The sequence below is a fragment of the Rhinolophus sinicus genome, linkage group LG13 (genome assembly GCF_036562045.2).
Source record: "Rhinolophus sinicus isolate RSC01 linkage group LG13, ASM3656204v1, whole genome shotgun sequence".
Taxonomy (NCBI): Eukaryota; Metazoa; Chordata; class Mammalia; order Chiroptera; family Rhinolophidae; genus Rhinolophus; species Rhinolophus sinicus.
This window is the reverse complement of record NC_133762.1, coordinates 57,028,490-57,041,524: the sequence shown is the minus strand read 5'-3', so window position 1 is coordinate 57,041,524 and position 13,035 is coordinate 57,028,490. Positions and strand designations below refer to the sequence as shown.

At 40.9% G+C, this 13,035-nt stretch overlaps 1 protein-coding gene across 5 annotated transcripts in view; it reads right to left on the bottom strand.

The window, feature by feature from the left end:
• CFAP61 (cilia and flagella associated protein 61) overlaps positions 1-13,035 on the bottom strand; it is a 332,611-nt gene that overhangs the window by 167,040 nt on the left and 152,536 nt on the right. For all 5 annotated transcript variants that reach the window (XM_019712531.2, XM_074317334.1, XM_074317335.1 and 2 more), the window contains exon 17: positions 11,844-11,978. In XM_019712531.2, the coding sequence (XP_019568090.2) occupies positions 11,844-11,978 (135 nt within the window). The remainder of the gene's footprint in view (positions 1-11,843; positions 11,979-13,035) is intronic.

Here is a 13,035-nt window from a genome sequence, read left to right as displayed (position 1 = left end):
CAGTTCTTGGGGGCTTTTTTCTCTCATCTTTCACATCTTCTAAGAAAGCATATTCTACTTTTTAAAACTAGAATTAACATATAAAATATAACATCTAAAAGCTTTTACGCAAAGTCCTGAGAGTTAGACTTATAACACTTTATGATATATGCATTTATTGGTATAAAACCACTTTGTAATGGGTGGAGCCATGTTTTTATCATTCCTCCATGTGCCAGAGGGAGTGGGCCAGCCCCACAAGCGGCCTTGTTAGTCTACAGTCTCGTATATTACTATTATCATTGTAGTGGGGTACTATTTCATATTAACAGATGTATTTCATTCCTGCCCAGTCTCTGTTGACTCCTGACCCCTCCTGACCTCTCAGGTATCAGTGAGGGGACATCAGCTATTGGGCAGACATGCTACAGGAGAACAAGTGGGTCACTTCTCTGCTTTTTTGTTTCAAGGCAGATAGCAGGTTGCAAGGTTTTTGAGTACCAAAAGTCAGAGTTGATGCCTCAAATGACAGATTTCAGAAAAACACATGGTGATAGCATAGTCTGTTGTCCCAAGACCGGAAGGAGGAAAAAAGTCAGAGAGACAAATGGACTACAGGCTTCTCCTTCCCCCTGGTTAAGGCCATAAAAAGTAGAGGGAAAGGGCAGGGAACCCCTCCCCCCAGATGTTCTGGAGAATGTGGGAGTATAGAGGACTGTGCCTCACAGAGATGCCTCTGCCATCTCTCCTGAGAAGGGCAGAGATGGCTGAGGGTGGTGCCAGGGCAAGAAAGAAAACGAGTCAGGTCACGAGCTTCCCAAAGTGCAGAGTGGTATAAAAGGGAGGGAGGAAAGGAAAGGGAGAGAGAGGCTTCCACTGAAGGAGATGGAATGTCCCCACTGCAAGCTCTGAGGGCTGACTGGGGACTTGGATGCCAAAGTAAGGGATGGCGGAGGACAAGCTGAAGTTCTGACATCCAAAGGATGCCTGTGGGGACAGCGCCAGCGCCAGCACCAGCCCTCCCTGCCCTCCATGATGCCATGGTACTCCACGACTGCGGAGAACTCTGATGTCTTCCCCACCCCAAAAATTCAAAGAGGGAAAATTCCTGAATGAATGGACTCTATATAAACTTTAAATGGTTAAATTTACCTGGAATTGATGGAGGTCACTTATTGTCTCACCAAGTGGAATGGAGATTTAGCTGAATTAGAGGAAAATGGGGAAATAGAAGAGTGCCATTTTGCACATCTGACTACCTGTCTTAAAAATCTATATCAGGGGCAGCCTGATGGCTCAGTTCGTTAGAGCGCAAACTCTGAACAACACTGTTGCCAGTTCGATTCCCACATGGGACAGTGAGCTGTGCCCTCCACAACTTAATTGAAGGACAACGACTTGGAGCTGATGGGCCCTGGAGAAACACACTGTTCCCCAATATTCCTCAATTGAAAAAAAAAAAAATGTGTTTAAAAAAATCTGTATCCGGCAGTAAAAAAGGGGGGTTCTATACATGCTGATGGCTTACTCAGATAAAGGAACACTGCAAAGAGAAATCATCTTTCTAATGTTGAGAGTTACAAGTTCTCCATTTAAATTTCTAAAACTTTATGCTTTTTGATTAAAGAACTAGTAAATTTACCTTTGACATAGCAAAACTATTTTAGGACTTTATTGAATGGAAATCATAAATGTGCTCAAAAATAATAAAGATGAACATCGTAGCATTGTTTACAGAGATAAAAATTGGGGTAAACTTTTAAATGACCAACATTAGGGAATTGGCTACAAACAACAGAGGTAGAATCTTGGGATCTGGGTCAGACTACTGCACTCCTAGGGCCTCAGCCCAGCAGCCCAGCATGGCCCTGGGCAAGTTGATATCACATAGGCCATCTGAGACAAGAAGACAAATGGATACTACATTCTAAAGAAGTCCTCTTGTAAAAACTGTCGAAGCAGGTGGGCAAGCACAGGTTAAATGACTTTTTAAGCCCTCGTTCACAATGAAGATACAAAAGGGTTAGAAGAATGGCTATAACAGAGGATTTTTCTGGAGATTTCCTCAATGAGAACTGTCGCAAGTCACTCCACCATAAGAGGAGAGGTGGTGGCTGCCTTGTCTACGTTCACAGGTTCCCACAATTAGCAGACACAGTGCACTGGTGAGTGATTCCTGACTGAGAAATCTAAAGGACACGGTGGGCAGGCCAGCAGCTGCTGCACGGGCTGAAGGGAAGGTGGTCTGCTGACTCACATAGATGTGAGCTTTTATCGTAGGATCTTTCTGTAAGGCCACCTTGAGGGGCAAGTAAGACTCAGGCTGCAAAGACGTACGTGTGACTGAGTTACAGGAGAGGCCTCCAGTGACAGGAACCACTGAAGAAAACTACAAGCACATGCCATGAGAAGGGGAGTCCAGTCAACAGAGCAGGGGCCATCTTATGACAGTAGCAGTCAAGTACAGACTTGCCTGTTTCCCCAGCGATTCCTCCCCACCCCAGCCCCAATTTCAGAAGGAGCACAAATATAGCTAAACAATAAGACACTAACAGCCTTTAAAAAAAAAAAAAAAGGCTAAATAAGCTACATAGATGCTATATTACTGGGGGGCACAGTGAGTTAGAAAGAGAGAAGATGCCTCCCCCGTCCTCCTTTCCCCTCTGCAGGTTTCCTATAAACAGTAGGCTGTAGCAGGGCGTGGGGAACTCTAATCTTTGCATGAAAATTGCGGTTCGATTATTATATAAAATGTTGAATTTTATGGAATTAAGACCATGTTTTGTGATTTGGAGTGAGCCACATAACTTTACCTAAAATTAACCAGCAATGTCACGGGACTTGCCCACTTTCCATTCAGATGCTGGGGAAAACCCGGCCAGGCACAGTGAACAGATTTACAGGGTGATGTGAGTCATAAATCAAGAGGCTTCATGATTATTCCCACACGTCCTGCTGGCTTCATGTTTAGTTACATAACTGAACCTCTCCTAACCTCAGTTTCCCCCACTGTAAAATGTAGAAAATGACACACAAATTTCTGTGTGAATGCAGCAAGATAATCCAAGCAGGCACGAAACACAGCGCCTGGCACAGAGAAAGTACTCTTCGAGGGTTAGAGATTGATCAAAGGTTACAGGTTTGTCAAAGGGCGACTGCAACTATTAAAATGACATTTTAGAATACTTAGTAACACGCAAAAATACTCACAACATACAGTTGACCCTTTGTACCCCCAGGTTTTTTATCTGAGGATTCAACCAACTTCAGAGCGAGAATATTCGGGAGAAAGAAAGTTGCATTGTTGCTGACTTGTACTATATAGTTATGATGGTTGCGTCTATACTGAACAGGTACAGATATTTTTCTTGTCTTTTCCCCTAAATAATACAACTATTTTCATAGCATTTACATTGTATTAAGTATTATAAGTAATGCAGATAAGGGGGTGTGCGTAGGTAATATGCAAACATTACACCACTTTATATAAGGGACTTGAGCATCTGTGGATTTGGGTACCTGCGGGGGTCCTGGAACCAATCCCCCTTGTATACCAAGGGACAACTATATTAAGTGAAAAAGAATGTTTCAAAACACTATATACATATGATCTCATATTTAATTGTATATTTTTTTTTCCACAAAAAATTAATCTAGTTGTAAAAACACCAAAACATTAACTAGGTAATCTATAGATAATGGATTGCAGGCTTCATGGATTTTTCTGTCTCTCTCTTTTTTTTTTTCCTAAAATGTCTACCATAAATACATACTGCTTTTGTAACGACATATTTCTTTTTTAATCAAGGGGAAAAGATGTAACTTCCCTAGTCAGCATCTGCAGCTCTAATTGTTCCCTTTGTCATTTTATATCCCCAGCTCCTTTAAAATACACAAAGCAAACAAAGGCTCCTATTGGAGCTGCCATCCAGGCCTTTCCTCCCTGAAGGCTGAGCCTGCAGAAGCCACTTAGCTATGAAGGCCAGTTCCTGCCTGGAAGGAGCTCAGGTCCACTCAGGAGCCTTGCTTGGCTGCGCCGTCCCAAGCACTGCAGCAGGCAGCTGATGTATCCGGAGGCACTTCTGGACCTCTGTGGCATTCATTACCCTGGCTCTGCAGGGAACAGAAAGCATTTTTTTTTTCCTCCTACCGGGTTGTGCAAGAACTCAATCAGATCAGCGTCCAGAACGGCCTCAGGACCTTTTTTGTTTTTCCTGTTGGGAGCTGTGGCAGCTCTTTTTAAGAGCGAGAACACTACTAAATGTGGACTGAAACAAAGGACAGACATGCTGGTGGCTTAAAAACCCAGAAAGTCCTCCATTTCACTCCCATGGTTTAGATGGGTGTTTTCTTTGTTGCCAGATCCCTCCTAAATGTCTGCAAGTAGGCCCAAGGGAGGCTGATGCAGGAAAGATAAGAAGAAGGGAGGTTTTATTTTAGAAAAATCTCTGCTTTTAAAAGAACTGAAGCTTTTTTAGTGGTGTACTGTCAGATATGTGTATGAAGCCCTCTGAGTGGTGGGAAAGCACCACTCCTGAAATTAAAAGTACAACTAGGTGTACTGCTCATCCACAGCCTTGCGTTAACCATCACTTCACCACTTACTAGCAGGAATGCTGGATCAGATCTAAGAATGAAAGAATGCAAAACAGTACAGCCACTTTGGAAAAACAGTTTGGTACTTCCTCTAGAGTTAAACATAGAGTTACCATAGGATCCATAAATTCTACTCTTATGTACATCCCCAAGAGAAATGAAAATATACGTCCACATAAAAACTTGTGCATAAATGTTCACAGCAACATTATTCATAGTAGCCAAATAGTGGAGACAAGTAAAATGTCTACCAACCGATAAAATGTAGTATATCCATACGATAGAAGATCATTCAACAATAAAAAGGAATCAAGTACTGATACAGGTGACAAAATGGGTGAAACTTGAAAACGTGCTAAGTGAAAGAAACCAGTCACAAAATACAATATTATATAATTCCATTTATACAAAATGTCCAGAACAGGCAAATTCATAGAAACAGAAAGTAAATTAGTAATTGCCTCAGGCTGGGGAGGGGGTGGGAGGGAGGCTATAGGGAGTGACTGCTAATGGATTTCTTTTTTGGGTAACAAAAATGTTCTGAAATTAGATAGTGGTGACAGTAGTCCAGCTCTGAATATATTTTTAAAAACCCAATAAATTGTACAATTTAAATGGGTTAATTTTATGATATATGATTTATATGTCAATAAAGCTATTAGAGAGAGAGAGGAGGGTGGGTGGGAGAGAGGAAAGGAGAGATATTTTCCTACAATATCTATTCTAGAAAATGAGGACCAGATGTAGGATTGATTTTTGATGATATGGAAATGTGAAGAAGTAACTTTATTTTTCACAATTCCTTCTCTTAGCACACCCTAAACACCTCATTTTGCCACTCTTTTGCAGCCCAATTTCTAAACAATGTCCAGGGCTTGTTGATCATACCACTAGGGTACATCCTGTCCACCCTTCACCCCCCAAGCAAACCTTTAGTCACACACCCCGGGCATTTACTTGAGCGCTTTCTAACACCATGAAACCATAGGCAACATGGAACTGAATCCTGAGAAATGTAAGTATAACCTACATATGGGATCCTAATTTTTTTCCTCCTTTCCCAGCAGCTACTATTATAATTTTGAAAAGTTTGTAACAACAAGCTGATGCAACAGAGAGAGAAGTGCAGATAAGCTGGATCAGCTGGTGTCCAAAAACTGACCTGAGCACCCAACCTGGACCATATGTCTGCTCCTTCCCAGCCAAGCCCAGCCAGGGTCAAGCTGGCACCAGATCAAACCCAAGAGGGACTGACTCAGCTGAGAGGAAAATCCAACTGCTCTGGGGGAAAACCAATTATCTGCGGGTCACCTTTTGGTTAAGTTCCTGGTGCCAAAGATCTGGGAGATTCCAAAAGGTCTGTGTCAAGCCATCTTCCTTTTCTGTGGTTTGCTTTTCCTATAATAAGTCATGATATCAGTAGTTTAACTTTTTAGATAAGACTGTATACATATATATATATATATATATATATATATATATATATATAATATATAAAATATATATTATATTATATATGTATATATTCTATATACATGTATATATTATATATGTATGATATAGAATATATATACATGTATAATATATATATATATTGGTTGAAGGTACAAGTTTTGGCATCCAACTGCCTGGGTTTGAGGCTCAGTCACTGAATTAGCCTTTGGACAAGTCATTTACTCTCCTTTTTGCAAGCCTGTTTTCTTTATGTACATTGAGGATGATAGTATCAGTAACTATTTAAAATGTTGACATGAGGATTAAATGAGATAATTCATAAGAAGCCTTTAGCAAGAGCTAAATACATATTAGCAGGAGTAGTTGTTGTTTATTATTCTGTAACTTTTCTAAAAGAGAGGAATTATGATAATAATGAGAAGAAACCACGATTTATAAGTCATTCTGATGTAAACAAATATACTATGTATAATACTGAACTAGATAGTGTTCAGAGAATTGTAAAGAAATGATCATAGAACGCGTATTCTTTGGAGAAGAAACAAGAGCTCATGAAGGAATTTTTGTAAATTACTCTAAGGATGTCAGAGAAAAGGGTTCACCATAAATAGGAGAAAATGTATTTCCCATAGTTAGTGTAAATGGCTGACAAGTGCCTTAAAAACACAAACTTGACTCATGGCAGGGATTTAAAGTGGGTTAATTTCATTTTAAGAAAATATCACTATGGCCACATTAATAATGATCAGTGCATATATGATGCTGAAAAATATGGGTTTGTATTTTTAGAAACTTCCACCAAGGAGATACTAAAGGGCTAATTTAAACACACACATGCACGTGTGCATATATACACGTGACCCAACCACAAATACAACCAAGGGAAGTCTAACCACCGGCAGAGAAAGTTTCCAAGTTTAAGGAAGGAGTTGGGAAACAATTAAGCTGGGGAAAATCTACCAGGTGCTGGGAGAATAATGCAATTTCCTAGGACAGCAGATGTACAAGTGAAACAGTATCCAGTAACAGTTCATCAGATGGTAATTATAGCTGGACTGGGGAAGAACAGCCAAACCGAAAGGGGGCAATTCAAAGGGTAACTGAATGCCAGTGAGTGACATCTTCTTGTGAGATCACAGACCAGAAACAAGGGGCCAGCACTTAGCTCTGAGGAGGGAGAGTTAAAGTAACTGTAATTTTGCTTTGTAGAAAAGGAGAAAGGGAAAATGGAGATCTCAAAGAATTCATTAGTGGAGATTTAAACAGATCATCACAAATAAACAATCATAAAAAAATGACAACAGGCATTGATAGTTCTGAAAGTATGATTCCTAAAATGATTCTGTTGTCTGAAAAATAATGGATTGATTTGGTCCCCAAAAAAATTTGGAAAAAAAAAAAAAAGAGAGCGATAACTTCACACTATAATTCTATAAATACTAAAACCAAAATAAGAATTAAAGTGATGGAAGTAGATGATGGGGAGCATCTACTGATACTGAAGCAAGGGTAGGAGCTGTTTAAGAGCAAAGCAGATTTTCTGGCATTTAATATCACAAGTAAGAATAATTTAAAATCCCAGTGTTAGAAAGGAAACAGTGCCTCGGACCAAACACAGTTTCTTCTGAAAGATTCTGCAGAACAGGTCTATCCTCAGTGCGGCTACTCCCCCTGAGCCTGGCTCTCGAGGCTGTGGGCCAGGGCAGCCAACTCCCACCCCTGGTTTAACTACATGAACAGTCCTACAGTAACACTGACACTAGACTATAAGCTCATTGAGGGCAGGGACCATATAACAATCCCCTGTGGGGGGACAGGAAGGAAAGAAAGCAAGCTTGCACATAGAACAACCCCAAAGTAAGTGTGGGTCAACTTGCTCCATAGTCTTTAATTAATATGGCCTTTCAATTCATTCAGCCAAATTTTGAGTTTCCCTGGATCATAGGTCTCATGCAAGTAGGCCAGGCTGATATACTTAATAAAATATTCCCATCAGAATAATTCTCAGAATGTAAATGCAGGGGCCAAGAAGCCCCATTCAAGTTAAGAAACAACTCTCCCAGGACCGTCCCATGGGGTTATGGTCATGGTCAGAAAAAAAGCCCCTTCTCTTGTCCATGAATCTATACTAGTTGACCCTATGGGGAGATATTATGATGAATCTTTGGAATCTACCTTTGTAATGTGTGATGAAAATCACTTCCAGGCCCTTTCTTAGAAACTGATATGGGGCAGGCTGTCAATTAATAGAAACGATAGGGAAGGTATTGTGGCAGGGACACTTATCATCCAAACCAGGCAGAAATAACCGGGGCCTTGGGGTAGAGAGGGAATATATTTCCCTGCCATGTGGTGATGAATTTCAATCACTGCTGGCTTGTGCCAGATTCAAATTGGCAACCCACCGAGATGAAACGCTTTCTATCCCATTACTCATGCCTGGAGTGATCTGTTTCCTCGAAGTCTGTCTTCCTAGGTGAAAGCGAGGGAATGAACGGTCACTCTGAGATGCTTTAAATAGGATAAAAGGTATGAAAAGCAAGTACCCAGCAAGAGAAATGTGCAGACATGGAGAGGGAGCTGGGGGCACATTATAAAGCTCCATGCACTGGGAGAGCAGGGAATATAAAATTTAAAGGGGGGTGGGAGATGAGGGTAAGGAGGATCAAATATATGGTGATGGAAGGAGAACTGACTCTGGGTGGTGAACACACAATGGGATTTATAGATGATGTAATACAGAATTGTACACCTGAAATCTATGTAATTTTACTAACAATTGTCACCCCAATAAATTTAAAAAATAAATTTAAAAAAAGGATGATTTCTGAACTTAAAAAAAAAAAATTAAAGGGGAAATATAAAATGGAATTCATTTCCATTTTGTATGACAATCGCTCAACCTCACTTAGTTCAGTGACTGTAACACTATTTGCTCAGCTAAGAAATCAATGTACTTAGGACTCTATACAAATTCTCCTCCTAAAAAATTTCTATTTGGCTTATTTTGTCTCAGATAACATTAAATCACTAAAATGTTAAAAAGAAAACTTTTAAATCATATGATGCAGCACTTTAACTTTTGAACATCCAGGCCTATCAATGTAGATTATGTTCTTGATAATCCTTTGATCAAACATTCAAGATTTCTGAAATTTCTAACTCTTGTTTACTAAATCAAAATCTTTACTAAAACCTTCTCAAGAATGAGTAAAACAAGTAGCAGTAAAAGTGCTTCTTAAAAAAAATCAGAATTCATCAATACAACGAACAACATAGGACAACATAAGAGGTACCCAGCATCGGCTCCACCCAGTGGGTAAGAAATTATCTTCCTAGGCCAGGGATTTAAACAATCCATCCTCTGCTATGTCCTGCAATAAGCTGGGGCTCTGGGGGGGACACAGCCCTCTGACACAAATGACCATGGAAAAGGTTATTAAATGGAAGCAATGATTTCAACTCATACCAACCTGGGAAGTAATGTTAAGATTGTTTTCAATGAAACAAAATGTTTTCTCTGGTTTTCACCCCATCTGGAGCTCCAGCTCACCTCAAAGTCTTCAGACTGGGGAGATTTCTGGGGAGGTGGGGGGTTGATGGGGTTGGGGTTGGGGGCGGGACCTGGTGTTCAGAAAAACAGTGCTCTTGATATCCATGAGACAGCTCTGTACTCCTTGCCCTGCCTGCCCACTCCCCCCAGACCCACCACTCATGCCACTAGAGGACTGGCTGAAGGCACCAGAGCCACGGGCTGTCACTGACATGGGAGGGCTTCTATAGGCCCAGTTGTACGGTTTATCCATACCTAAAGACGTCTCAACAGTGGCTGCAAAAGGGCAGCATCTCTCATTTTTACCCTGATCTGACACAGAAGCTGCATCCATGTACCTGCAGCCCCTTCTCCTGGGATCAGCATGCCTCGATATAAGCTATGTTTCAGTGACAGATATGTCTGAAGCCACTCTCCCTGACCCCAATGCTCTCTTTGCACCAAACATGCGGATCTTAGCTCATTCCAAAGGAGTCTTTCCCCAGGATCTCCACTTACAAACAGACAACCTAACCTAGTGGTCATTCCAAAGGTCCTCCAGATGTGCTTGGGCACTCTTATCTCTAGAGTAGACAGAGTGTGAGCTGCAATATTGTGGCCCTGCTACCTGAGAACACACCTATGATCCTGGGTGAAATGAGATGTATCTGGGGATTGCTTCAAAATGATAAAGCAGGAAGGGCAAGTGTGTGGGGGTGTAGAAGACAAAAAATTGGTTAACAGTTGAAAATTGTTGAAGCTGAGTGCCAAGTATATGGGAATTTCAGTACTACTCAGCATATGGTCTGATACGGGTGCTCATCTGCAAACGGTTACTAGTCTGTGAGGATGGAAGGAAGTATGGAGATTGAGAGAATTCAGAAGTTTTATACCAATTGGACAGAGTAATTCTGTCTGTTAAATCTAATAATAAAATAACTGGACTTGAATTTTGTCTTTTTTATCTCATTTTATTTTAGGAATTCACTTTTTATAAAACTATTAATCTATGATGGAGTGTATATTAAAAGACAAGGTCCCTCAGCATAGACAGAATGAAAAGCCCTGCTTTGTATGGTTCTCTCTACTTTTGTATATACCTGACATTTTCCACAGTAAAGAGTTGGGAGGGAGGAAACAGTGCTATTTGTTTTTAGTTTCTACTCAAATATAAATTTAGAACTTCTCAGAAAATAAATGTAAATTTATTTTTTATTTTACAAATATGTAGGTAAATGTAGGACTGAAAGCAGCCTTGGTTTCAGTAAGCAGCTGCCTCTAAGATGGGTCTTGGTGGAGCCTGCCCCCACCCCACTTCAGCCCCTCTCCCCCCACCCATATGTGAAGTGGGAGGTGGGGGCAGTGCAATGATGCACTTCCTGCAGTGCTGAGATTGTCACAAGTTGTTTATTTGAGCACCATATCTAGCTCTGATGAGCAACTTCTTGGCTAAATGTTTGGAGTTTAAACATTCCATGTTCCTCTTTTTCTCTCACATGGACCACTGTCAGCTCACTGAGGGATTTTTTAAAACTTATTTAAGTGGAAGTGTATTATTCAAACTCTACAAGCCTACATGCAAGTCAACCTGACAAAATCATGTTTTCCAGTTAAATTACTGAACACAGCTGTGTGTACATATACATGTATGCGTACACTTCCATTTAAAGCGAAATCTAGGTTTTATTTCTGTCCCCTTTCCTGTTCTGGTAGTAAAAGCTCCTCTTACTACTTACTACTGCCATTCACTTTAAGGTCAAAGCCCCTGCCACCCAGGGCAACTAATATGTTCTTGTTAGTCATCCTGATTTCCCACAGGAGTTAACAAACCCAGCTTAGGACTCAGACCCAGACATCTTAAAAGCAGCCAGTTCAATTTTCTCCGTTAGCCTTGTCCCAATCGTGAGTGACCACTTTGCCTAGAAAGCAAAACATGATGGAAAGGGGAAATCTGCTTTTGAGCAGGGGAAAGAAGACAGAAATATGCTGAGAGGTTCACTCCATGCCACCTGTCCTGAGACACAGCAGCATGCGAAAGCGTCTCTATGGGGTCCCTGGCGTCTGTCACCTGAGCCTCCTGTTTTAGGCTTACTGGGAAATAACCACCTGAAGTAAAGGGCTGCAGCGGAGCCTCCTCAGGGCACCCCTGTAAGGGCACGAGCGCCAGGCTCCCTGTAATTAAGAAGCAGCCTGCTCCCGAGAAGACAGTGCTGCCACCCCATCTGCCACACCCGCATGAGCTGGCACCACGCCTCCTGCCTGCTGCCGCCGGGCTACCCACCGGAGCCTTGGAGACCGCCTTTGATGGAGCGTTGATGCCAAGCTTTTCCAGAGGATAGACAATCTGTCGTCGTGGTCGCACGGGAACCAAGTAATGAAGGGCGGATGTCAGGGAGTGGGCGTAGGAGCTCTGGAACTGCAAGACAGCAATCTCTGTTTTAGGGGAGAAAATGTCAGTGTCGCAGCACAGATGCCTGCACGCGGCTCTGCAAATACGAAATTCTGAACTAAGCCAAACCGGAGACGGGGGAAAAAACTCAGCAAATAAACAAACATACTCTTCGAGCAGAGGAATGAATTGTAGATAATGTCTGACACTAATGAAGATAATTATGAGAGTAATTACATTACTATCTCTGTGGGAATGACAGATAAACAAGTGGTTTGGTTTATGGGATTTTTCAGTACAAGTATTTTCCCCAAGAGGCTATTCTTCTCCATAGTGATCATGAATCAGCTTGATTTGACCCCATTAAGCTGTGTTATCTGTGTCCTGTTAACCTTTGCGTGTTTGGCACAAGTAGCTTTAAAAAGGCACATAGATAAAAATGTCATTTGAGGTCAACTGAACACAGATATAAAAATCCTTCTGTTTGTGAAAGTCACAGCTACTTCCACTGGACCTCTGTTGATAAAATAAGTGCTTTAAAACAAAAAGACGGAACTAGAAAGTGGGGGTAGACTGGGGGAATTGGATCATATTATTTTGACTTAATACTAAATTATGAGTTAGATTTATGCTTACTGAAATGAACTATAATAAATCTGGTTTTAGGAGAATGCTTTAAATATTAATTTTACCCAATGTTTAAAACTTGGCAGAGAAAACTGAACATGGTGATCTTTATTCATTCATATTTAGGCTTCTCTCATTATTTATGAAATCTTAGGGGTTTTGGTGCAATTAACTCTGTATTTCAACCATTTAAACTTCAAGAGTTAAAGTGTGAAGCCAACATTTTTAAAGATATATTTACTGTATTTAAGCTGGAAAGCAAAGTAAACCTAAACTGTAGATGTGTTTAACCAATAAAATGGTTTACATGTAACTTATTTGCTATTCTAAAAACAGCCCTTGGGCATGTCTAAAGCTTCTGAAAGGGATTTCGAAAATCCTTCACCATTGAACTTGACACTCTGATTTTACACACTGAAAAACAGAACCCAGGAATTCCTAGCCAGAGAGCTCTGTT